The following is a 27,391-nucleotide window of genomic DNA, read 5'->3' on the forward strand; positions in this document are numbered from 1 at the left end:
GCGTGCCTTTCTGTGTCTGTGTTACCTCATTCAAGATAGTATTTTTCTTGTTCCATACATTTGCCTGTAAATTTCATGATTACATTGTTTTTAGTAGCTGAACAGTGTTCTATTGTTTAAGTATACCCCACATTTTCTTTATCTATTTTTCATCTGAGGAAGATCTAGGTTCTTTCCAGTTTCTGACTATTATGAATAAAGCTGCTGTGAACATAGTTGAGGAAGTCTCCTTGTGGTATAGTGAGGTGTTTTTTGGGTATATGCTCAGGAGTGATATAGCTGGGTCTTGGGATAGAACTATTTCCAATTTTTCTGAGAGATTACCAACTTAATTTCCAATGTGGTTGTAAAGTTTGCACTCCCACCAGTCATGGAGGAGTGTTCCCATTGCTCCACATCCTCTCCAATATGTGCTATCATGTGAGATTTTTTTAATCTTTGCCATTCTGATATATAATATGTGTACAATATAAATGATCAGAGTTGTTTAGATTTGCATTTCCCTGATGACTAAGGATCTTGAACATTTCTGTACGTGCTTCTCAGCCACCATCAGTGAGTCCTATGATTTCAATTGTTCATGTCCAGTTTCATATATATATATGTCTTCTAAACTCTTACGAGGGAATACAAGGTAAAGTTTCTTTCACAATAGTCATGCTATTTGGATTTTAAATATGACAACAAAAACAAAGGCAACGGATCATTAAATAAATTTATATACCTATTGTGGAGTGTAGTGCAGACACTTCACATGGTGAAAATACAACTTCTACGTATCACAGAATCCCCATATTTAGGTGTATACCACCAAAAAGAAAGAAAACAGTGTGTCATAAATACTTGGCTTTTCATACTACTGGGGTATCATCTAGCAAAGATCGAGAAGCATCCAATATGTCTGTGGATGAAGAGGAAAGAAGTGTCATGCATAGGTCTGTCAAAGTGCTTGTCAGTCGGGAGAATATTGAGGAATCAGTTTTAAGGAAAATAAGATGAAACTTGTCTTCTGAGGTCATCAAGACAATTTGACATCTCTTTGTTCTTTCAGACACTGTGGCCAAAAACATTTACCTTTTCAGTGAATTTTCTGTTACCCAAGTGAGTAGCACACTGGGAAGAATCCGTGGGATACGTGTGAATATGACTATGTATGATCTGTATTTCTCATTTAATTGTCACTTTTTACCAAGGGTAAATATTGCTGTTTATGACTTAATTCATAGTTATTATACCAGCTTTGTCATCAATAAGAGGCAACAGTGATAAGGAAGCAAAGCTGCTATTACTGTAAAGGACGATTCTCTAAAAGGTCCGAGAGTCCCCCTACTCTCTCCATTGGAATATGAAAATAAGTTTGCCTCCCCATCCACATGCAGCAGCAGGGAAATTGAGAGAACTTCAGAGCAGCTCAAGGGCATGGTCTAGCATGGAGTGTTGGAAGGCCTAGGGAATCTATGTTTGCATAATTTGTTCATAATTATGCTTGGTGTGTTTCAGAACCGTTTGGATGTGACAATTTCAAGTCCAAACTACAAGGATCCCAATAACTTGGAATTCCAGGAAATTAAAATCTTTGGGACACAGGAAATCCTTAATGTTAAAGTGAAACAGAATGGGGTTCTCCTTCAAATGTCTCCTCAAGTCAATTATAATTCAAACTTGAAGGTAAGAATTCCTTTTGTGAGGAGGCTTTCCACAAGCCTCGATGAGGTTATGATGTTACTTCTTGCTAAGATCACATGGGTTGCTGAAGGACCAGAGCACATCTGAAGCCAGATGAGGAGGTTAGAGCATTGGAGAAGGAAGATAAAAACAGAGATGTTGGAGCCAACAGGCCTTCAGATTTTCCCATCCTTATCTGCTTGCTTTGTGTTTGGTTTTCCTCTAACTGGGTGTGGGGAAAAGATCCAAGGAAAGGACTCTAAAACTTTGATTGTTTTTTCCTCTAAGGTGTAGCGGGGAGAGAGAGAGAGAGAGAGAGAGAGAGAGAGAGAGAGAGAGAGAGAGAGAGAGAGAGAGAGAGAGAGAGAGCATATAAATACGAATTCTCAGGACTTTATTTAACTTTTAGTGTTCCTTTCCTATGATTTATTAAGGCATATCATATGTTCCTTATCATATGCATTTGCAAGGAATATTTTATACAAAAACTGTTGATGGTGCTAACATAGATGGTGATTAGAAAGTAGTATTCTCCAGGGATCCACTGTTTTTGTAAGACTTGTCTTCTATTCTTCTACTTCCTCAGTACTGTGAGGAACATTTCCCTAGTCCATTCTGATAACTTATTCGGAGGCTCCTCATGGAACTGGAGTGCTGGATTAATAATGTTTTGAGGATCTTTTAAACTCGGGTTAACCAGTCAACCAAGAAATTTAATTACATTGTGCATATTGATCACATTTGACATTTTATTATGACAATACATAAAGAGTATATATATTTTATTAAGTTACATATAAAGGATTATGTGCTTATTTGTGTCTATGGCAAAGTGTAATACAGTGGAAATATACATATACAAAAATATGATTTATATATGACAGAAAATAAGATATTTAAGCCTTCTTCAAAGGAACTCTTTTGTTTGAGTCAGAAATATAATTAACATAAATGAAGATATATGAACGTATTAAGAAGGAGTCTAAACCAAGTTGGTAAAATATCTGCTTTGATCTGAATTGATGTCCATAGCTTAGTAGAGTAGTTGAGGGCAGTTTTCTAGAGAAGGCATGAATGGAACAACACCTTGAAAGACAGAGTTTTAAGGATATGGAGCGATGTTCAGCAGTTAATATCACTGCCCTCTCTCCTGGAGGTCCTGGTTTGATTCTCAACACCCAAATGCCATCTCCCAAACATCTGTAACTCAAGTTCCACAAGATCAATGCCACATCTGGCACCTGCAGCCACTGCACACAGATAATGCAGGCATATGAAGTCATGTCTATAAAAACATCTTGGATTTATGAAGTTGATGTGAGAGGAAGTGTGGTGCAGAAAAGTTGGAAGTATCTTTTGTAATTAAAGTTTCAAAGTTCAAAATTTGGTGTCAGTGATTCAGCACTTGAAGTTTATGATAAGTAAGGTCTATTTCTTTCTGAATTGGAATGGGCTGAATGGATCTGGTCACAATGCCCTATTTTATGGAAAAAAATGAAAAAAATCAGCATAGAAAAGAAGAAAAAACAGAGATAAAGCTGAAGAGGAAGGGCCTTCTATCAAGAACTCTGGCACCAGCAAATGAACCCAAATTGACTTTTCTGGCCTGACTTATGTTACAGTCATTAAATTTTCATTCATTAATTCGAAGTATCTCTTCTTTAAATCTGAAATACAGAGAAAAGCACATGTATTTCAGAAATGGTCTTGTTTTCCAGAGAGTATTTGTTTTGAAAAAGTTGAGTTATTAGAACAGTATCAAAGGGCACAGAAGTCTTAAATTATCAGTCTCCATTTCAGGCTTAGGATGTTGGAAATGAAAGTTTATATATGATATTTCTCATTCCCCATTCTTACACTAATTGGTATATCTGAGATTAAAAATTTGATGGGGTTGGGGATTTAGCTCAGTGGTAGAGCACTTGCTTAGCAAGCACAAGGCCCTGGGTTCAGTCCCCAGCTCCGAAAAAAGAGAAAAAAAATTTGAGGTAATTTTGGTAAGATTCCAGAGATCACTAGAACTATAGCCCAAGCAACATTACATAGATGCCCTATAATCTAGGCACTCCACACCAAAGAGGGGCATAATATGGTGAGGTAATGAACAAGAAATAATAGCTTAATTTGTAAAGAGGAGGAGAAAATATTTCTGACAAAATAAATGGTGGTCAAGTGGTCCATGGAGGGAATGAAAAAGTTTGAACATAACAGGTTTTCCTTAGTCTCTCTTTTTTGACAATGAAATATAGAAGGTTTTCATAGAATAGTTGTAATTTCCTTTGCCAATGACTATACCCTAAGCACATATGCATTTATGCCCTCATATGCTGTGGTGTGTTGTTTAAAATATTAAAACCAGGGCATAAGGAAAGACTAAGAATGACACTTATTCTTTATTTCCATAAAAAGTCCCAGGTCTTGTAAGACTTTTGTATTGAGGATGAATTTCCATTCTTTCAGGTTGCTACCATCACAAATATCCATCTCGTGCTGGGAGAAGCATATACAGTTGAGTGGGACATCTACTCAAAGGACATGGAAAGGATAGATTGCTATCCAGATGAGCATGGTGTTTCTGAGGCAAACTGCACTGCTCGTGGCTGCATCTGGGAGGTAATCATGCTGAAGATGTTTATGTAAACTGAACACCCTTGTAATATAATCTACAATGTCTTTATCACAGCTTTTTTTGATTTTTTTTATTAACTTGAGTATTTCTTATATACATTTCGAGTGTTATTCCCTTTCCCGGTTTCCGGGCAAACATCCCCCTCCCCCCTCCCCTTCTTTATGGGCGTTCCCCTCCCCATCCTCCCCCCCTTGCCGCCCTCCCCCCAACAATCTAGTTCACTGGGGGTTCAGTCTTAGCAGGACCTAGGGCTTCCCCTTCCACTGGTGCTCTTACTAGGATATTTATTGGTACCTATGAGGTCAGAGTCCAGAGTCAGTCCATGTTTAGTCTTTAGGTAGTGGCTTAGTCCCTGGAAGCTCTGGTTGCTTGGCATTGTTGTACCTATGGGGTCTCGAGCCCCTTCAAGCTCTTCCAGTTCTTTCTCTGATTCCTTCAACGGGGGTCCTATTCTCAGTTCAGTGGTTTGCTGCTGGCATACGCCTCTGTGTTTGCTGTATTCTGGCTGTCATCACAGCTTTAATAACCATGGATTTATTAAAATCTGTAGAAAGACTCTATATAAACGTTATTAGGTTGAGGAGTGGAGTGGGTAAGGGTGGGGTTATTCTACTCTCTTCAGCTGAGCAGGAATTTGATTCATGCTTACTTAAATGTTACAGACCTGAACAAATGTACCTATGATTTTCTCTTCAGATAACTTGTCTCTTTTAACTCTGTTTGATAAGTCCATGTCCCTGCTAATATAGGATACTGACTTTCTTTCCAGGTTTCCAACATCCCTGGGGTCCCTCATTGCTACTTTGCTAATGAGCTGTACTCAGTTAGCAATGTTCAATATGACTCCCATGGGGCCACAGCCGACATCTCCTTGAAGGCTTCACCTTATAGCAATGCCTTCCCCTCTACACCCGTGAATCAACTGCAACTGAAAGTGACCTACCACAAGGACCAAATGCTGCAGTTTAAGGTATGCGCTATCAGGCGTGGACAGGGCCTCTCCAGTTCCTGTACTCTTTGCTACTTTGTGCTTCCAAAATTTGACAAAAGTTTTATTTTTATATCAAAATACTTTAGAGCATTATTCAAGTAATGAGATCAATTAGATATCTGATGCAATAGAGGGACCTCTCCTAATTTCAAACTGAGAAAAATCACTGTACCTAAGGAAAACTGTTGTGAGTGAACACATCGGGAGGAAGTAGATGAGGCTAGTAGGAAAATAGAAGAGTTATGGCTCAGTTTGTTTTGAATAAGAGAGGAGATGGGGAAGAGTGGATGTGTGTGTGAACTTGACACCATCTTGCTTCTTCCTATGGACTAGAAGAGGGAGTTTCCCAAGGAATCAATATTATTTTGCTAAATTGCATGTGTGTGGATGGTAGTGATGTTAACTTAAATAAGAAAGCTGAGCAGATTTTTGACTGACAGTATAAGAGGAGGAGTGTGATCTTCAATAATACAATTGAGACGTCTTTGAAATATTCATGAAAGTGATTACTTTTCCTTTTATGGTTTAATTAAAACAAGGGAGTAGGGATTGAGTAGCTATCCTGTTGGTAATTTCTTTATTAAATTCTGAGCTTCATATACATAGGGATTTGTCTCCCCCCATTGTGGTATTGGAAACCCACATAGGCTGGTACACAGCGAGTCATCATATAGTGCTGAGAGAGTATAAGCCAGTTATCAAGGCAGAGAGCCCTCACCTAGAGGAGTCCTCAGAATCTGAGTTTTATCTGGACTTGAGCTCTATGTCTTCTTCTGTGATTTTTTTATGTGTGTGACCTCATCAGAGTGAAGTTGATGGGTGTGCAGCCTCAACTCTCTCCCCCAACCATTTAGCTTTACAGTAGTTCTCTCCACCATGCTGATGTCTTTCTGAGCCCACCTCAACACTCTGAGCCTTTGTTTCTTTACCAGAACTCTTTGCTCTACTTTTTTGTGCTTGGTTTAAATGACAAAGCTTTTAAGATCTATCCTGTATTTCTTCCATGAAACCACCTTAGTGTCCTCCAAGCTTTTCCTTCCCTGTTATCACTAAGTCCTTTCACAGGTGTTATAATAGCTCACACCCTTCATGTATGCTGAGTTCTTCTTTCTTAATTACAATGGTTCCTGTGCTTTTTATATCAATAAATATTCATATTCAATTCCTATCCATACTATTTACTATTAGATCAACAATTGAAATTTTGCCCTTAATTACTCAGCTTTATTAAAATTTCAGCATGATTTTTAATCCTGAAACATTAATTTGTTTTAAATCCATAATTTACATGTCCATGTATTTGTACACTTACAGACAAAATATATAACACGTGTTTATAAATCCCATACCAATTTTAGCATGTTGAAGTGGGTGAGATGTTCTAGAGTCCATAATAATGAGACTTAATTAAAATCAAGTTATTAAATTGGACAGTGTCTTCTGGTTGGTTGATTAAGCCCTGGATCATGATGTTTCAAAAGACAAAATATACAGAATCCAGTTACTGGCAAACATGCTACAATCATGTTGAGTTATTCACCTCTAGATTACTATGCTTATGCAAGTGTTGTTTTGAAATGCCAGAAAACTGTGAATATTTACACTGTGAATGTCATTCTTTGACACATTTATGTTAATGCAGTGATCAATTCAGTATACTTAGAATACTGGGTGTTTAAATCCTCTAGTATTTGTGAGGTGTAGGAATTCAAAATCTTTGCATGATATTTTGAATTATATGTTTCAATATTTAAATTATCATCACTGTAAGCATGCTAGGAAAACATCATATTTGTCTTTACATAAAATGGTTTCCTCTGTCCTAGATCTATGATCCCAACCACAGTCGGTATGAAGTCCCAGTCCCTTTGAACATCCCTAGGACTCCATCCAGTACTGTTGACGGCCGTCTGTATGATGTCCTCATCAAGGAGAATCCATTTGGGATTCAAATTCGCCGAAAGAGTACAGGCACTGTAATGTAAGTAGTTCCTGGGCTGATTCTCTGTTACTGTACTTCTAATTATTCCTCACCAGGTCAATTGTCCTTGAAGATATCTGACTCAAAGCATCGTACTTCCTATGTTCAAACCCATGATGTATCAGTTACTTTTCATAGCTGTGATAAAATAAACAGACAAACAAACCCATGACCAAGAGAACCTATAAAGGAGTTTGACTTCATAGCTTCAGAGAGTTAGACTCTGGGATGGTGAATTGAAGAAGGAAGGCAGCAGGAGAGTTGAGTGTTCACATCTTGAACTGCAAACAGGAAAGAGAAAGCAAACAGGGAATGATCCAAGTCTGGAACTCCCAAAGCCTTTATCCACTAACATACTTCCTCCAGTAAGGCCACACCTCCCAGTAGTCCACAAATAGTGACTTACTGGGGACCAAGTATTTGCAATACCTGAAACTATGATAGGGGATATTTCATTCTAACCACCACACATAAAGAAATGCTTTCTGCTTTTACAGGAAATCTTTGATATTCTAAGAATAAATGCTGACATAGTTATAGGTATGTGGGTATTCATTGAGCAAGTATTTGCCTAATTCCTTTTATGCATTAGATGCTGTTCTGAGTTTTGTGTTTCTAGACATGTGCTATTTCTTCTAAATTTTAAATTATTCCATGAAGAGGAATTTGATACAGTGACAACCTGGTTTGCTGGAAAAATAAGGGAAATCACATTATGTGCTGATTCAGATGCTGTGATCTCAGTTTGTCTGAGGAAGAGGCAAAGTGTGGAATAAAGCCTAGTTTAGGAGAAGTCCCACAGAGAGTTCCTGGAAAATTTGTGATAGAATGGTATAAGTTGTGAGGTGGAGGTAATTTTTCAATTATCATAGAGAGATCTCATTGAGGTCATTGAGAGAATGAAAGGGGCGATAAAGCCTGGGTACTAGGTCGCCTTAGAACAGGAACAACTCTGGAATCTCCATGGGAGTCTCTCATGAGAAGTGAGCAGCATGAGAGAAGACTGTGAGATGGTGTGAGGTGTTCATATGCCAGGAGTGGATACATGTGGAAAGTGAACCATTAGGGAATAACAGCATGGTGAGTTTCATGTAGGAGGTGATAAAGCAAGTGGGTTTGCTTCTGGGGACAACACTAAAGGGAAGTAATGATACAGTGTAGAAGAAAAAGTAGGGGTGACTGGGATCGTGAGTAGGCATGGTTGTGGTTATTTTAATCTATTAGACTTGCATGTTTTACTTGGAAGGGACAATAATACTGGTGGGTGAAAATAAAGAACTCTGTGGTCCTCACAAAGCCAGTTGTTGCAAACCAATAGGAGGCTGATATTTATTTATTTATTTATTTATTTATTTATTTATTTATTTATTTATTTATTTAATTTATTCACACATGTTCATTTTCCTTGCAGCTGGGACTCTCAGCTCCTTGGCTTCACCTTCAATGACATGTTCATCCGCATCTCCACCCGCCTGCCCTCCACATACATCTATGGATTTGGGGAAACTGAGCACACAACCTTCAAGATAGACATGAATTGGCATACATGGGGCATGTTTTCCAGGGATGAACCTCCAGGGGTAAGCAAAGAGTGTTTGTGGTCCGTGTTTTGTCCCCTCCATCCACTCTGTGTGTCTTGTGCTTCTTTATGGAAGTCTATTGATGATGCTTCTACTTTTAGGCAAATGGACATATTTTTCTTCCTTTGTTCTTAACAGAAGAAACTGACTCGACTTAGAAATCAATGTTTTCTTGGGTTTCTTTCTCATGTACTCAGTCTCCTAATACCTTTTTTACACATTATAACTCTCAGTACAAGAAGAATTCCTATGGTGTCCACCCTTACTACATGGGGCTGGAGGAGGACGGCAATGCCCATGGAATCCTCCTGTTGAACAGCAATGCCATGGGTAAGATGACACCCGTGTCCTCTTATTGTGTGCCAATCATTGTTCAGTTTCTTTAGAATTTATCTGACTTTACTGTCTAAAAACCAAATTAGTCTTTGTGGTATAAGTTTTCCTTCTTATTGACCCTTTACACTTGATCTTAGCCAAAAGGCTGAGAAGTGATTATATATATATATTTAATTTGTATGTAATTTGCTGAACTTTTAATTTACAATGATGTTGTAGTAAATATTTAATATTAATCAGGGGTTTCTACTTCAATTTAGATACTTCAGTTCCCAAAGAAAAGACACAAAACTTTTATATTATAATTCTGAATATATTATATTTAATATATTTATAGTAATATATTTACATATATCCTATATAAATATAAACTTATATTTATAATTCTTTAGTCAACACTAGAGCTGAGCAACCATCAACCCTCTATGGTTATTTTGTCTACTTCCCTCCCAATAACCCTGAGATATGACTTACCAGCTATAACCCTGGGCAACTTTTATTCCTGGCCAGCCCTCCTGGCCAATTCTCATGATCCCCTTACCCCATGGTATCCTCTCTTCTCTTCCCCTTCTCCCTCTCCTTTGGTGGTCTCTGCCTCAGACCCTGAGCCTGGGAACTGAAACAATGCCTACCCCTCTTCTGCTCAGCTATAGACTGTGGTATCTTTATTCAACCAATAGTTTTAAACTAAGGAGCAAGATTACATAGCATCACTGGTACATGTGAGGACCTTCTTATCCTTAGGGAGGACCAGACCTTGGGGGCCAATATTTAGCATTACAGTACATAGCAAAAGACCAAACCTCAATGCAATTTAGCTAGTGAAAGCTTTCATTTTACGTCTTTAGTACTGTATCAACCTACTTCAGAATATGTGTTTTCCATATGTCATGATAGAAGAGACAGAGAAGGTAGGGATTCCGGGGTCAATGCTCTCAATATACAGGATTTCATCATGATGTCATCATCTTGTGTTTTCAGATGTAACCTTCCAGCCTATGCCTGCCCTGACATACCGAACCACAGGGGGCATTCTAGACTTCTATGTGTTCTTGGGCCCAACTCCAGAGATTGTTACTCAGCAGTATACAGAGGTAGGAAGAAACTTACTTATGAAATAGGTTTGTGTGTGTATGTATACACTCATAATATGTTCCAACTCTGCTAAACAGGATTGCCATATAATGTATGATATGGTGCCTGAATTTATTGTTCTTTCTCAGAGGAAGATATAATATGTAATAAGAGAGATCAGGAATATAATATTTATATTCCTGTAAATATTAAAATTATGCTTTATCCACTTATTGCAGAGTAGCAGAATATTTGTGGTAACTAGTTGTGGGGATAGTATGGAGCTACGGTAGTGTGATGGAGCTATGATAGAGCTATGGTAGAGCTATGGTGGTGGTAAGGTTAATGCTGTCACAGGGATGGTGTTATTGAAGGTAGTTGTAATATTATTGGTGAAGATGATTATGAGGATTGTGATTGTTATGGTGATAATGATTGGAATGTAAGTAGGACATGAACTAATGAAAATTGTTGTAGTAGAGTGGACATTGGGTAGAGTGTAACAATTGGGTTCATGTTAGTGATGGCAGTGCTAGATGTTATGATAGTTTGGGTAGTAATGGTGTTGGTGATGATGATTATGTCTGTGATAAAAATGGGAATTATGACAGCAAAGTTATGACATTGTCATGATGGTTATAGTGTGATGAGAGAGATGATGATTACATTGGTGATGGTGGGATGCATCATGGCCATGGGGAATAATAATATTGTTAGTTACAATTAACAACCATGTATGAAATATCTACTGTATCTATTTTTAATGCACATGGAAGTGTGTCATGCATACTGTTACTTAGTCAAAATGTGAGATAGATCCTATTATGGGCTCTATTTACAGGTAAAAGAACAAGCACAGAAATGTCACATACCTGTCCAAGTTCACACAATCAGCAAGACGTAGAGACTTTATTCTAAGTTAGCTATTTTCCTCTGTGTTGTGTTTTTAATGTCTAAATTATATATTATTATAATTAAATACATAACATACATAATCAATATGAATAAACCCAGGTTTTTCAGAATTTCTGAAAAGTGTCCTCTGAGAAGTTTTCTGTAGTATGTCCAGGGAGGTCTGATCTGCCTCCCACCCCAATACGTTCTCTCTGGATTTGAATTTGTTGTCTAAATTTGGGTAAAATATTCTGACTTCATAGTCTACTTTCATCCGGCTTCTCCTTTAAAGTTCTATTGTTCTGTCTGTTTTCTAGTTGATTGGTCGGCCTGTGATGGTACCTTACTGGTCCCTGGGATTCCAGCTGTGTCGCTATGGATATGAGAATGATGCTGAGATCGCCAACTTGTATGATGAGATGGTGGCTAAGCAGATCCCCTATGTACGTGCATCTGTCAGGGCTTTGTATGATTTAAGTGACACACTATGCTTTCTCATGTCATATCACACTGAGCCTAGATCTTCCACAGTGATTCAGAGGATACCATTATCCTCATAGCACTGGTGGCTCAGACTAACAATGAGAAGTTAAGATTGGCTCATGGGTGTTGTCTCCTGTATCAGGCTTTCCTCAGCTTGTTTTTTAAGGAATGACTTCTAAATATTTAACTATAATGTCATTACTGACATGATAATAAAACACTGATCCCATTCTAATTTTGTTTAACTAAGAACACTAATCCAAACTCAGTGAACTCATTCTATACAATGTTTGCTCTCTTGGGTTTAGCCCGGCAACACATTGCTCCCTGAGCTCTGAGCTTGTTTGCTCCATGGTGGATTGATGTATTGAATTTGCAATGGAATCACATACAGAATCAAACATGTTCACTCCAAAACCAGAGGTCCAATAATCAGAAATCATCTTGTGACTCTTTGTGCTTCTTTTCATTTATTGTTCAATATTGCATTAGTACAACATACTTCCCATAATACAGTGGTTCTCAAACAATTAGGTTGTTACCTCTTTTTGGGGTTTAAGGACCTTTTCATGGGGGTCACCTAGTACTATTAGCCAACACAGATATTTACACTATGATTTCCAACAGTAGCAAAATTACAGTTGTGAAGTAACAATGAAAATAATTTTATGTTTGGAAGTCACCACAACAGGAAGAACTGTATTAAAGGGTCCCCTTGTTGTAATAGAACATATCAAGCAGAGTTCTGCATTTGATTATCTCCAACAATGGACCCTCTACAATGATGAGTGTTTTGTTTAGATTCTTTTAGAGTATACTTATGATTCATATCAACTTAGGGTTGAATATTTGACATTATTTTCTATTAACAAATATCACCAATTTCAGCACACACCTGCAGAGAAAAGTCAAAGAACATTTTCTTACAGTGGTTGTATTTGCTTTTTATAACAGAGAGAAGATAGGCATTGATACTTAGCTTCCATTTTTCTTGATATTGAAATGAATTTTCTCTGTTTTTGTGTGTAATTTTGAAAAATCAGCAAATATCCCAAGATGCAAAGCTATTATATGGCATAGATTGAAATATCCAGACACAAGCAGTGCTGATTGCTGGAGCCTGGACTGTCTCCACCATCAGCCTCTCTTCCTTGTGTCATCCCAGGATGTGCAGTACTCAGACATTGACTACATGGAGAGGCAGCTGGACTTCAAGCTCAACCCTAAGTTCTCTGGGTTTCCAGACCTGATCAATCGCATGAAGGACAATGGGATGCGGGTCATCCTCATTCTGGTTAGTTCTTGTGTGAATGTTTGAGCTGTGAATGGGACAGTAGATGGGGTTATGCAAGGATCACCTTATACTCTATGCCTGCCCACATTGTTAGTAGAGATATGGCATAGGAAGAGTGTATTTGTTGGGTTTACAGAAAGCTGAGACTCTCAAAAGTTTTACTTCTTTTTCCTATTCCTTTTTAGTTCTTACTTAAGTATTCTCACCTGCTTTATGCTCTGACTGCAGGACCCAGCCATTTCTGGCAATGAGACAGAGCCCTATCCTGCCTTCACCAGGGGAGTGGAGAATGACGTCTTCATCAGATATCCCAATAATGGAGACATTGTCTGGGGAAAGGTATGAGCCAGGTGTTGACCCAGAAATTCTCATCCTGGACTAGAAACCCTGTTAGTATGTTTATAAGTATGTTTTTTACTGTTTCCTTTTGCTCTCTGAGTTTCTGTTATTCATTTTCAAATCACTATTTGTTGATTATTGTTAACAGTTAAGGGATTTATAGACTCTACTTTTGCTTAGATCCGTCTTTCATAACCAAAGGGCTAGCTTCTAGTTTCCCAAGAAATTACGTGTATGAGAAATCCTTGGGATATTTCTGTTGATCGTTTTTCTTCCCACAGGTCTGGCCTGATTACCCTAATATTGTTGTGAACTCCTCTCTGGACTGGGACAGTCAAGTGGAGGTAAAGGGCCCTTGTGGATATTGAATCAATCAGGATTTTTTGAAAGAGGCAGCAAGAACACTAGAAATTCCCATACATGGTAGTGGATATTGCTTGAAAATACACTGAGAACATGTGTCATTCTTCCTGACATTTGTTTTCTGATGATCTTACCTACACACTCTGTTTCTAATTCTTTTTTTTCCCGCCCCCCTCTGTTTCTAATTCTTGTCTCACTTCCTGCTGTGAAATAGTATTGTTATTTAGATTTAAGACTCAAAATACTTGGGTTATGTATCATAGTACAATTGTGATTTCAAATACAAATTTGTCAGAATCCAGAAGCTCATAGACTTTGTATTGGATGATACCTCTAAGAATGACGTTTTTCTCTAAATTAAGGTGTTTTATTTCTTTAGATATCCCTTTTAGATAGGATGTGCCCTTTCTGTTTAGCATTTGACTATTTTACTGCATGCCTTATGACCGTAGACAGCCTCTTATAGCTTCATGATTGTAAATCCCATGTGATTCATGTGTTTTTGTATCCCTCATCATGGCTTTTACCATGTGATGATTGCCTCATGTTATACATTGCCCTCTACTGGGAATAGATGTTTTTCTTTGTGATGATTCTATGTGTTACATGTTTCTTGAACTGCAAATTTTCACAATTATCAGCAAGTGTTTGTGGTTTAGAAGCATTTAGCTCCATTTACCCAATGCAGGAACACAGTTCATTTCTATGCTGTGAATTGTGCTTATGATGTCTGTGCTCAGTGTTCTAAGAGTAGGAAAAGGGTTCTGTGGAGAGTCAGTGACATGTCTGGACTCCTTGTTCTCCTCTCCAGAGGAGATGACACTGTAGACAGGGATTACATCAAGACACGTGACTCCTGTGCATCTTTCCTAGTGCAGCTGGGAAGTCAGAGAGATGGCCTTATTATTTGGACACCTGTCTCAGGTTGACGAGGTGAAGCAGCTGCTCTCTGTGTGGCCAAAGAATGGTGGAACCTATGGTGTTTAGAAACTATCACCTGCAAGAGTTAATTAGATAAATATATTTATTGAACTAGTCACAAATATAGCCACTATGAAATTCAGCATTAGACACTCAGAGGACCATTACCAAGAGCCTTTGGGAGAATTTTTTTTTACAATGTCATATTCTAACCAGTGGTCAGGGATAGAGGAGAAAGTGTACTTATTAAAATTGAACTCATGTAGAAATCATGGCCAATATTCATGCCTTATGTAGAGGAATTTGGTTTTTAGAACAGGTACTTCTAGTAGAGAAGAACAATAATCCATAGAATGCCACAGCCGAGGGAAAAGTGCTCAGGCCTGGCAGAGCTGCTAAGAATAGTAAACAGCATAGGACAGCGATGCCCAGATCACTAGCACTGATTTCTGGGCCCCTGCAAGCAAACCACAATACCCATTCTTATGCCCATGCCTCTTAGGTGTTGAAATATGTATCTTTATTTTCTGGTAGTACATAAAGTAGAACAAATAGAAACTGATTTGAGCAGTTTCACTGCTCAAAATGAGTCAGATTCAGGTCAAGGTTGGTTTCTTTTTGTTATTGTGTACGTATTATCTGTCTATCTGTTAATCTATCTATCTATCTATCTATCCATCTCTCTATCTATCTACCTATTATCTATCTATCTATCTATCTATCTATCTATCTATCTATCTATTGATATCTATCATCTATTGATTTATCTAATCTATGTCCACGTATCATCTAGCTTCATTTTATCATTCATTATTTTGTGAGGATTTAAGCAGAGCACACAGCTTCTTAACCTTTCCATCAGTTGTTAAAGAGCATAACTTGCATTTGGTGGTCCAGGCAGTCCACACAAACACCTAAACATGCCAGGTCCTTTTAAAGGGGCCATGTATTTCCTATCTTTCATGATTTCCTGAATGAGCATCTTCTTCTGGCTTCAGTGGTTTCAACTGTCCTCCCTCTTGCCATTTAGGAGATTTGACCTCCTCCTCCTTCAGGCTAGAAGTGAGACTGCAAAGCTGGAGAAAATATTGCCTTTTAGGGCAGACTCAGGAACTCTGCATTTATCAGCCGCACTTTATTCAGAAGGCAGGTGATGCAGAAATGCAGAAATGCAGAAAATTAATCTTCACAGAATCCATCTTATTTTCTCGCCTGCAGCAAGCATTTCATTAGGGAATAGAAACAAAGGCAGTCAGAAATTCCAAATCTTACGCCTCTGATCAACAGATCAGCTAGTCAGCTTCCCTTGAATTCCTCCTTGCTTTCTCTCTGTGTGGCAGGGTTTACATACTCCCAAGGCCACTGAGCCTTGCATGTGTCCAATAGGTTGAAAGTTAACTCAGAATAAACAAAGTAGCATGTTGCTGTGTGCTGAGCTAGTTAAAAAGGTGCGTGTGCAGGTTCCTGTCTGCTGTATGAAGTGCAAAAATGATTTAATACAGTACGAAAGGGTTGTTTTAATTTTAGATACATCCTATTGAAAATTCAATTCTCAGATGTAGCTGGTAATGCCTGTATGCCCTGATTCCGCATCTACCCTTTTTTCTGGCTTAATGTAAGCTGGATCTCTGTTTCTGGGGCAAGGTTCTCCTTGTTAAGGGGTTCAAAATTTCTACTTCCATTTTTATACTAAAAGAAATTCTACAGCTCCTATATATATATATATATATATATATATATATATATATATATATATATATATATAGCTTTATGATTCATTGTGCCTGTCCTGTGAAGCAGCAAGGCAATGCGTGCTGAACCATTTCTGATCTATTCTTCCACATCTTCTCTTGGGCTTACTCTGGGCGTACAGGCTTTTCCCTAATAGACTGCTTGCTGGTTTGTGTAAGCACCACGTAGTGCCTCAGCCAAGTCTTCCTGCTTTCTCTCCCATGCCATTCTTTTGCTCCTTGATGCTCATAGTTCTATGAAGGACATTAAGAAGGCTGTTTGTTGAGGCATACCAACTGAAATGTCTGACAATAAATAGCAGGGGAAGCATATAAATTTCTGGCTGATTTCTCTTGCTGAGGGGCATAAAGTCACAAGCAGGCACAGTGTGAATGATATTTATGTATTATTTTCTCTGTTAAACACAGTAGAGAATGTGAAGATTAACTTGAAAACGTAAGAGAAGATCTTTGCTCCTTAAAGCCTGTAAAATGCAGTTAAGGAGTTCAAAATGCATTGAACCCACTTTTCATATAAGATGTAGACACTGTTTTTATAATTTAAGGGAAGGGAAAGCGAAACTAAAACAGAAGGTTTAAAGTCCTACCACTATATGTTACATATAACCAAAGGTTTCATCTGAGTTGGAAATCATGGCAGAGAGCCATACTAGTTGGTGCAAAGTCACAACATACAACCTTTGTTCAACTTCTTTCCCTGTGGGAAGGTTTCCTGATACTAACCTGATACCTGTCACCTGACACCTAACGTTTAGCTAAGGCCTCACAGGACTTCTACCTTATCAGTCCTTAAGAAATGATGGGCAACCAGGATAGAGGATGTATAGTGAGTACAGGGTGTTGATCACCTCCATTCCTGTAGAGACAGAAGGGGAAATTCACTGGCTATTTCTCAGAGTCTTGGTAAATGGTATTTTATGCTTTATTATCTGGGATTCCACATGGTTTTCTAAGAGAATGCTGCTCCAAATATCAGACTTGACTCATACTATCATTATCTACCACCATGTGGTATGAGACTACACGAGCCAGGTTCACATTAAGTGTATTTTGCTGCCTAATGTAATCATTCATGACAAATAATCAGGCATTTTTATTTTGCAGCAATATCGAGCTTATGTGGCCTTCCCAGACTTTTTCCGGAATTCAACTGCCCTCTGGTGGAAGAAGGAGATTGAAGAACTCTACAGGAACACACAGGAACCGGCAAAAAGCTTGAAGTTTGATGGCCTGTGGATTGTAAGTGTTTGTGTGTGTGTTTATGTGTGTGTGTGTGTGTGTGTGTGTGTGTGTGTGTGTGTGTGTTTATTTGGATGAAGTATGTTGTGGTTGTATGTTTATTTTTTAAAGATTTTAAAAAATCTTTTATAATTTTCTTTTTTATAATTTTTTATTTATTTTTACACTCCAGATTTTATTCCCCTTCTAGTCTACCCTTCAACTGCTCCACATCCTATACCTCCTCTCTGTCCCCCACCGCTGTCTCCATAAGAATGTCCCTATTCCCCCACCCCACCAGACCTCTAAACTTCCTGGGGCCTCCAGTCTCTTGAGGGTTAGGTGCATCTTCTCTGATTGAACCCAGACCCGGGGTATACCCACTGCTGTATATGTGTTGGGGGCTTCATTTCAGCTGGTGTATGCTGCCTGGTTGGTGATCCAGTGTCTGAGAGGTCTTGGGGGTCCAGGTTAATTGAGACTCCTGGTCCTCCTACAGGGTTGCCCTCTTCCTCAACTTCCTCCAGGTTTTCCCTAATTCAGTGAGGGGTTGGCAGCTTGTGTTCATTGGTTAGGTGCACATATCTGCATCTGACTCTTTCAACTTTTTGTTGGGTCTTTTGGACAGCAGTCATGATAGGTCCCTTTTTGTGAGTGTACCATAGCCTCAGTAATGGTGTTAGCTCGTGGGTCCTCCACTTGAGGTAGATCCCACTTTGGCCTGTCACTGTACTTTCATTTCTTTGGGCTCTTCTTCATTTCCATCCCTGTATTTCTTTCAGATAGGAAGAGTTATTATGGGTTAGAGTTTTGACTGTGGGGTAACAACCCCATCCCTTATTTGATGCCCTGCCTTTCTGCTGTAGGTGGGCTCAACAAGTTCCCTCTCCCCACTGTAGGGCATTTAATCTAAGGTCCTCCCATTTGAGTCCTGAGAGTCACTTCTCATGTCTCTGGTACATTCTGGAGGGTCTTCCCAACCTCCTTCCTCCTGGGGCCACCTGTTTCCATTCTTTCTTTTTTAGTTTTCTTAAAGGATTTTTTAAAGATTTATTAATTTCATTTCTATGAATAATTTGCCTATATATGCATGTATACCACATATATACTGTTTTAATACACACACACACACACACACACACACACACACACACACACGTGTTTGTATGCTTAGTGCTCATGAAGGTGTCAGATCTGAAACATGAACTGATGCTGCAGAAGCTTGTGAACCATTGTGTTATTACAGGGAACCCAACAAAAGCAATGGGTGCTTTTAAGCACTGAGAGACCACTTCATCCAACTTTCTGTGTGTTTCTTAATATATTAACAGAATAATATTCATCCACGTCTTTGGATATGTCACACTGCACTCCCTTTAATCAGGCGTGGAACTGTCTTGATCCTCTCTGCAGCTGGTCTTTTACCTGATGCTCCTATTCTAAGACTTCAAATAAAATCCTTGGAAATTTGATGCCCCAGGGGGAACTTGTCCTTCAGAGATTACTCTTTTGTATAGCTAGATTCCCCAGCATTTGATGGTTTTCCCTATGCAGATGTCCAGAGATTATTGGATATTTAGTACTCTATTGACTCTGAGTTTAGATGCTGTGATTGTATTTAAATAGAAACAATTTTTCTGATATTTGTAGGATATGAATGAACCTTCCAGCTTTGTGAATGGGGCAGTTCCTTCCGGCTGCAGTGACACTACTCTGAACCGTCCTCCCTACATGCCATGTAAGGACCTTGCTCCTCCTCTTTCTTTTGGAGGGTATTCTCTGGAGTATATATTGCCTGTCACCACAAACAATATTGAGGAGAAACAGGAGATGAAGATCAGTTGTACTTTACTAAGAAGTCAAGGAATCTTGGAAGGCAGAAAACTAACATCCTCACAATCAAACTTTCCTTCTTAGGCTTGCACATTTTAGGAAATGTGTGATGGTCTTGTCAAAATATATACATGCACATTCACTTCTACATAACGACATGCTACTTTGCTCTTATTGCATATAAAATTGACCTTCTCTGTTCTTTGTGCATAAGCCCAATACAAAGGTTACTCTGGCCAGCAAGAGTTACCTGACACCAAGGGTACATTCTCATAGGTACTGTGAATTAATGGGTCTGAAATTAAGTAGAGTAAGCACTTTACCTAATTCTGTGTGGCAAGACCCAGGAGACATTGGGCAAATTTCTGAAAATTTTCCAGATGGCTCTTAACATTAGTAATGCCTTCAAAGGCTTCTTTTCACTGTAAGGTGTCTTAGTTATCAACCTCGATAATATGTCTACCTACATTTTCTTAGTAACCGATGGTTTTAAAAAATCCTTCCTTTTATCATGGAGCCAATGGACCCTCTGGTTTTATTTGAGTTTATGGCAGTTCCTCAAGTTTTAGTTTCTTTGAAGTATAAGATATGTCAAAGCTTACGCAATTTTCCTAAATATGTTTTCTATAGTAGAATATATATATATATATGAAGAGGTAGATAGTATTACAAGCTGCATTGTAGCGTGTTAACAATAGTAAATGGTTTGTATTTGCAGTTGTGGCCAAAGCCTACTACTCTGTTGTCAATGAATGAAAACAGTGTTTTTACGCCTCCTTTACCTTCTCAGAAAAGCCAGCAATTGAGAGCACATGCATCCTTCTCGCATCTCAGCTCAGAGCACTGTTTTGAGTTGGTCATAGTCAGGGGAGGGGGCCCAGATGGAAATCAAATTTATCTTAAGTTCTACAGATCAATTCACTAATAAGAGGTCAGGAATAAGAAGAATAATAACTGTCTTTCACTGTCTTTAATCTTCCCTTAGATTTGGAAGCCAGGGACAGGGGCCTGAGCAGCAAGACCCTGTGCATGGAGAGCGAGCACATCCTTCCAGATGGCTCCCGGGTGCGGCACTATGATGTACACAGCCTGTATGGGTGGTCCCAGACCAGACCCACCTACGAGTGAGTGACTGTGCTTTCTCCTGTTGGTCCTACTTCTTTGATGGGGGTTGTAGTGTCTCTACTTTTCCATTTGTTTCCCATTCTAAGGGTAAGTACAGTGTAATTATAATAACTATGTAGCAATTCTTATATGTTTAGCAATATCTTTGTAGTTGTGGAGCCATCCCTGTGCAAAAGTCAATAATTCTCTTGAGCATACCCACAGGTACACTATAAGTCATTGTGCAGTGTAGTCAGTACTGTGGTATCACTGGTTAAAAAGAAAAATGGGTAACTGAGTACTAGAAACTTGGCTTCTTTATATTGAAAGAGAGCCTTTGTCTCTTTAGGTGCTTGTTTGTCTTTGGCCACTCATGTTGGATAGTCAGTGGGCCTTTTGCTCAATTAGCTAGCATACACACAATGTAAACCAAAAGAAAAATAACTATCTTAAGGTAAATCTTGATATGATTTACTCTAGTCTTCCTCAAATGTCAGTAGTCAAGTATGGGGAAATAACCAGCTAGATTCTGTAACTGCTTAGGACTTGGGGGCAAGCCAATGACTTTGTAACATGGTGAGATAGTTTGAAAAACTACTTAAAGAGGCCTTACTGCCATTATTATCTATATCAGGCAGCTGGTCCTTCTCTAATAGGTCATATTTCTATATTCCTTGTAGTCACACAGGAAAGATTTTTCAAGATATTCTAAGTGCAGGGACTCTGGAGAGGAAGTTCTATGGTCATTTTCTCCCTGTCTTGCCATCAATTTTTCTCCTGTTTCCCCAACCAGAGCAGTGCAGGAGGTGACAGGAGAGAGAGGGATTGTCATCACCCGCTCCTCATTCCCCTCTTCTGGACGCTGGGGAGGACACTGGCTGGGAGACAACACAGCTGCCTGGGACCAGCTGGGGAAATCCATCATTGGTGTGTAGGCTGTGCACAGGGGATTCTGCAGACTGGGATGGGTTTAGGATCCTTGGTGAATGGGTAGAGGAGGCAGAGAATGGCCTGTCCTGACCCTGGTACATCTCTCATTGCAGGCATGATGGATTTCAGCCTCTTTGGCATATCCTATGTAAGTGTCCTTTACATGCTCCTCCTCCCTAGGAAGATGACAGTGTCTCCTAGAAAGCACCAAGAGCTCACTTTGTTTCATGTTGTTTCAGACTGGGTCAGACATCTGTGGGTTCTTTCAAGATGCCGAATATGAGATGTGTGTTCGCTGGATGCAGCTGGGCGCCTTTTACCCCTTCTCCAGGAACCACAATACCATCGGAACCAGGGTATGAAGTCAGTTTTCTTATGGATATATAGATATAGATATAGATATAGATATAGATATAGATATAGATGTAAACTACAGTTTCCGCTGTCTGTCTGTGTTCCTTGGGGACATCTTCAAAGCCATTAAGCCTTCATTCCTAAGAAGCATATTCTTCAGTATTATTTAATGATATTTTTTTATTTTTGTCAACATTTTCTTTATGTCCCATAAAGAATAACTTTTGGAGTAATTTTCCTGAGAAAGCTGTGGCTGTTTTTCAACTACTAACAATATTCATGAGGTCTCATGTGCAACTATTTTGAGTCAGTTGTGTAGAAATATTTGGGGGTAAGCTTTCAGTGACCCTACATCCCTTGAAAAACAACCACTGTACTCTGAACACTCGTTTTCTTTTCCTGTAGAGACAAGACCCAGTATCCTGGAATAAAACCTTTGAGGATATTTCCAGAAGTGTGCTGGAGACCAGATACACCCTGTTGCCATATCTCTACACCTTGATGTACAAGGCCCACACAGAGGGCAGCACAGTCGTGCGGCCTCTTCTCCATGAGTAAGTGTTGTGATGGATTTCTGTTACTAGGCCATGTTTAACCTCTTTGGTGTGAGTTGAAAAAACAACTCTTCCACTCTGAAGTTGTGACTCTTTTTTTGTACATAATGTCCTGGTGGAGTCCATACTTTATTAGTCCTTCTGTGTTCTGCTAACTACAGGTCTTGAATGAAAGGCCAGCTATTGAATTTAAAAAAAAATAGAAAATATCCAACATTCTACAGCATCACTTTTTCTTTATGTGACCTCACTTACTTTTATTATATTATATAATTCTAGTCCATTATTTGTTCAGGTTACCTCCATGAGCATTGTAATAAAGATTTAAGATCAAAAACCATGTTTGCACCAAATGTGTGGCATATTGAAGAAATAGTTCATCCATGAACACATTTCTCAACAATTTCTGTCGTTCTGAAGGCAGGACAAATAGGATGTTGTGGGGTATTCAATGCTCATTAGCTAAGCGGAGAAACAGGAGGCAGAGAATATATAAGCATCTCTGACATGGGGTTTAATGTGAGCAATTCTTCAGGACAGTAAGCCAAAATCCTACTCAGGTCTGATTGTGACACCTTCAATTTCCTTTCCAGATTTGTGTCAGACCGGGAGACCTGGAGTATAGACAAACAGTTCCTGCTGGGCCCAGCTTTCCTAGTCAGCCCTGTGCTAGAACCTGTGAGTATGGAGGCCTCTGAGAACTGGAGGATTCCCAAGTGATAGGCTGAGTAAATATGGAGAAGTGAGGCACGTGATGGGTCTTCAAACAGAGTTCCTTGGTTTATGTTTGTCTCAACGTTTTTTTTTTTTCAGAGTAGAATTCTGTGTTTTGAATTTTCTGCCTTCAAATCCTTCTTTACATCAGTCAATAGAGAATACTGTTCCATAGTTTATTTAAACATGATTGTTTTGCCACTGATTAAAATGAAACCTGTAGAATCACATATTGAAAATAGTGTAAAGATTTTCTATAACTTCTATCATGTTTAGCCAAAGTACTCAGAACTGCTAGCAGCAGTGCGTGCCACCTTGTGGCTGAGTAGTGCTTTACTTACTTCTCTATGTAGTTATACACACACCAAGAGACATTTTTTTACTCTTTCTTATCTAGGCAAGCATATATCTAAACAGAAAAGCTAATTAAAACACCTTGAAATACTTTTGAACCTTGCAGATTTGTTTCTGCTTTATACATAACCTTGGGCATTGTGTTTTTAGAAAGAGGACAGATAAGTCTTTAAGCAAGGGGTGGTCACTTTCTTTGAGATCCTGTTCCTCAAAGTCTTTAGTGAAGGTTCTAGTTTTTGTTGGCCATTTCCACCCTTGGAAATTAGGGAAGAGTACAGGAGTTCTCGGCATCGGTGATATTTAGGAAGCTGAGATAATGGTGTCCAATTTCAGCTCTATTGTTTTATGGAAAGGTACATTGCAAGTTATTTACTCTGTCTGAGATTGCAATACCCATACCTGGTCTGTGTTTAATTTCAGGATGCCCGAAACATCAGATCATATTTCCCCAGAGCCCTCTGGTATGACTACTACACGGTAAGTTTGCTAAATGTTTATAAAACATGGCAGTGTTAGAATTCAACATCTTTGATTATGACAGACTCATATGACACCATAACAAATTCTGACTCTGAAAATCACTAGCTGCAGTCTGGCATGAGTCAACTCAACCATTGTGAGCTAAATTTTCTTACTTCCTCTTTAGATTAGGCATGCACTAGTAGTTACTGCTTTAGAGAAACATGTAATCTTGTCATCTTGTGCCTGGCTTGATGTAAGCATATCTCTCTTTACATCATTGCTAGCTAGGTGGTGAACACAATAAAAATCTCTTTTTCTGACACCAGAAAGCACTTAATAGTGTGATGTTTGATCACATTTATGCTTACATGAGTATGTCCCTATAGAGATCTTTTCCCTCCTGTATTCCTAAATGTCTGCTGCTGTTGCACAGATGTTCAAAGAATTCCTCCGTATGATTAGTTATGACAGGTGAGATATGGTACTGTTGGTGAAAACACAGATATTACTTCAAAAAAAGAATATGGCATCATTTATTTGGGACCAAGTAAAAGTGACCATGGCCAGGGATCAAGGATTCAAGTTGTCTCAAATGACATGTTGCAATGTGCAAACAGATACATGAAATTTTTATAGTCCTATAGCTGTGCAAAGACTGTACAGCTTTTGCAGAAAACTGTTGAGTCAGGACATTTATCCCATGACTGGTCTTATTGATAAAGAGGCAGAGATAAGAGGATTTAGCCAGCATGGCCAATCAACATCTCCAGGTTCAGTGACAGATCTTGTCTCAAAACAAACAAAGTGGAGAGAATGATGACTAGAGCAATCAGGCCTGTGCGTGCGTGCATGCGTGTGTGCACATGCACACACACACACACACACACACACACACAGACACACACACACAGAGGGAGGAAGAAGAGAGGGAGAGGAGACTAATGCACATATACAATTCATATATAGCCATGTACACAAATATGAACACATTTATACATACAAACACAGACACATGATCTCAAACACACACACTAATGCACATATAAAAGTTCATATAATGCTGAAGTCAAGCACCAGCCTTAGGGGCACAGTTACAGAGGTGCGACACAGCATTGGATAAAGGCCAAAGACTGATGACCTTTGGCCTTGCCACTCACTCACTCTGGATGAAGCTGAAGAAAGCGGCAGCCTCATTTTGTTGCCATTCTTAGTTCTTAGACTTTCTCAGGATAATTGATCACATGGTTTCCCACACATCTTTTTGTTCCATAAGTTCATAGCAAGTTCAGGAAAATAGTTCATGACGATGAGAGAGTTATAGCAGAAATGTTTCCATGTCTTTCCATTAAGACTGGTACTTGACTGAATATTCATCATCTATCTTTCAGACGCTTAAGTTTATAGCGGTATAAATTTAAAAAGCAGTAACTTTTATGTCACTAGTCAGCATGGTTTGTCAGTAAACAAATCATCTGCCTAGTGTCTTATTATTTTGAAGTTTTGTTTAGACAAACCAGTCAATATTTTACTTTTTGCCCTTGCCCTTTCAATAAATTGTCCATTCCCATTTTGTGACTTTTAGTTTCCAGATAGTGTAGTCTCACAGCTAACCTAGAAGGAATATTTTTCCTTATCATAAATTTGCCCCAAGCCGGCTTTCTTATTCAAGTGCTGTTAGCCTCTGACAGATGAAGATTTACAGAGCTCTAATTGTAGCATTTAGAGGCCTTGAAATTACTCATATAAATTTAAGAATTTTATAAATTCTTTATTAGAGATTATGAAAGCATTAATTTGTCTACGCAGTGTTATTATATGAGAATACATCTTCATGATGATCTACAGAAAATCTTCCCAAAAGGATGGGCTAATGCCTAGGAATCATTAGGGTATATAATAGTGACAGAAAAGGCATATCAGCAGTAAAAAGCATTTCTAGAATGAAGTGTCTAAGGACTATGTATTTTTAGAGCTCACCCATCACAGCCTTACAAAACACTGGGCCATCTCCAGAAAATACACTTGCATTTCTTTAGCCTTTCCAAGATGGCTTCTGACAATATACAGCATCAGTTTATAACCTGTGGGTCAAGACCCCTTGGGGGGGTGTCCATCCTTTCACAGGGGTCACCTAAGACCATCAGAAAACACAGATATTTACATTATGATTCATAACAGTAGCAAAATTATAGTTATGAAGTATCAACAAAAATAATTTTACAACTGGAGGTCACTATAACATGAGGAAATATATTAAAGGGTTGCAGCATTAGGAAGGTTGAGAACCACTGATATATAGCCATACACACATGTGTACACATATGTACGCATATGAATACATATCTACAATACACACACTCATGTGCTTACACATGTACACAGAGAGAGATATACACACATATTATAGAGTAGCATAATACAAAAGAACTTTCAAACCTAATTGTTAATGGTGACTGCACTGACCAATGTATGTTAGAGCTAAAAGGATCAGTGGACATATGCCCTAATTTCTAACTCAGAAGCTATTTTTGCTAACCATTTTCAAATGAGAAAGAAGTTTTCTTCAAGGGAGGCTTACTAGGGAAACAATTTACTCTTCAGGGTAGGTTGCACACCCAGAAGTAGATGGTCCACAGAAAATGGACCCAACATCTTTGGAGGTTCCTTTTCTCATAATGTCATGTGTGTGTATGTACGTATGTATGTATATATGTATGCATGTATGTATGTATTACCTAATAGCTATTGGGCATAAATTATGGCTTCTGGTTTTTCTGTTTTTATGGTATTCTGGAATGTGTGAATGAGTGGGATGCTTCATCTATATCAGCTTCTTCTGCCTTTTCTTGGACTCTTCGTTCTGTTTCTTTGTTTTGTCCAATCCTAATTTTCTTGGTTTTGCTTTATTTTATTTTATGTTACAATTGCTTAGATGTCTTTTTTATAAGGAGAGACAGAAAAGTGATGGGTCTGGATAGGATGAGGTGGGGAGGAACTTGGAGGAATAGAGAGAGGAGAAAACATGATTAGAATATAGTGTGTGAAAAAACTTTTTCAATAAAAGAAAAAAATTTGAAAAAGTACCTGCATTCTGAAGCCCTGCTGTGGTTAAGAAAAGTGAAAGGATTTTTGGTTATGACTCAAATGAATGGGCATCTTTTACACATGGGGGCAGACAAAGGAGTTAAGTGTAAGACAGAAAAATTCAACTCAAGAAACTAATATGTAAATAAGTCTGCTCACACTGATCTTTGCAATGGAGCATGTATCAAAGGTATTAGGATCTTTGGGGTGGGGGGGGGGTTAGAAAAAGGGACTCCAGTCAGCAAGAAATAAATACTGATATTGTCCAATACCATCTTGCCTTAGAAACAGGGTATATAGTGAGGGTGTTTGGATGTCTATATGAGATCCTGCAAAGAGCAGGGACTCTTCTGGAGATGTAGAGAAGCACAACCAGTCTTCGTGCAGCAGTGAGTGAATGACCAAAGGAGGAAATAGGTTTGCAACGGATGGTGATGACCAAGGACCGGTTTTATGGAGGTGGGTGGAGTGTGTTGATCAGGG

General features: G+C 38.7%; 1 protein-coding gene across 5 annotated transcripts in view; it reads left to right on the forward strand.

Moving 5' to 3' along the window:
• The window catches only part of Mgam (maltase-glucoamylase), a 154,100-nt gene that overhangs the window by 94,023 nt on the left and 32,686 nt on the right, over nucleotides 1–27,391 (forward strand). For all 5 annotated transcript variants that reach the window (NM_001427451.1, XM_087655469.1, XM_087655470.1 and 2 more), the window contains 21 exon segments: nucleotides 1,052–1,101; nucleotides 1,501–1,668; nucleotides 4,126–4,278; nucleotides 5,064–5,264; nucleotides 7,112–7,266; nucleotides 8,678–8,846; nucleotides 9,080–9,176; nucleotides 10,164–10,276; nucleotides 11,468–11,593; nucleotides 12,799–12,927; nucleotides 13,156–13,266; nucleotides 13,548–13,610; nucleotides 17,406–17,540; nucleotides 19,170–19,257; nucleotides 20,338–20,476; nucleotides 21,250–21,383; nucleotides 21,500–21,534; nucleotides 21,626–21,742; nucleotides 22,146–22,294; nucleotides 22,888–22,972; nucleotides 23,783–23,839. In NM_001427451.1, the coding sequence (NP_001414380.1) occupies nucleotides 1,052–1,101; nucleotides 1,501–1,668; nucleotides 4,126–4,278; nucleotides 5,064–5,264; nucleotides 7,112–7,266; nucleotides 8,678–8,846; nucleotides 9,080–9,176; nucleotides 10,164–10,276; nucleotides 11,468–11,593; nucleotides 12,799–12,927; nucleotides 13,156–13,266; nucleotides 13,548–13,610; nucleotides 17,406–17,540; nucleotides 19,170–19,257; nucleotides 20,338–20,476; nucleotides 21,250–21,383; nucleotides 21,500–21,534; nucleotides 21,626–21,742; nucleotides 22,146–22,294; nucleotides 22,888–22,972; nucleotides 23,783–23,839 (2,474 nt within the window).

Source organism: Rattus norvegicus, chromosome 4, assembly GCF_021556685.1.
Source record: "Rattus norvegicus strain SHRSP/BbbUtx chromosome 4, alternate assembly SHRSP_T2T, whole genome shotgun sequence".
NCBI classification, from domain to species: Eukaryota; Metazoa; Chordata; class Mammalia; order Rodentia; family Muridae; genus Rattus; species Rattus norvegicus.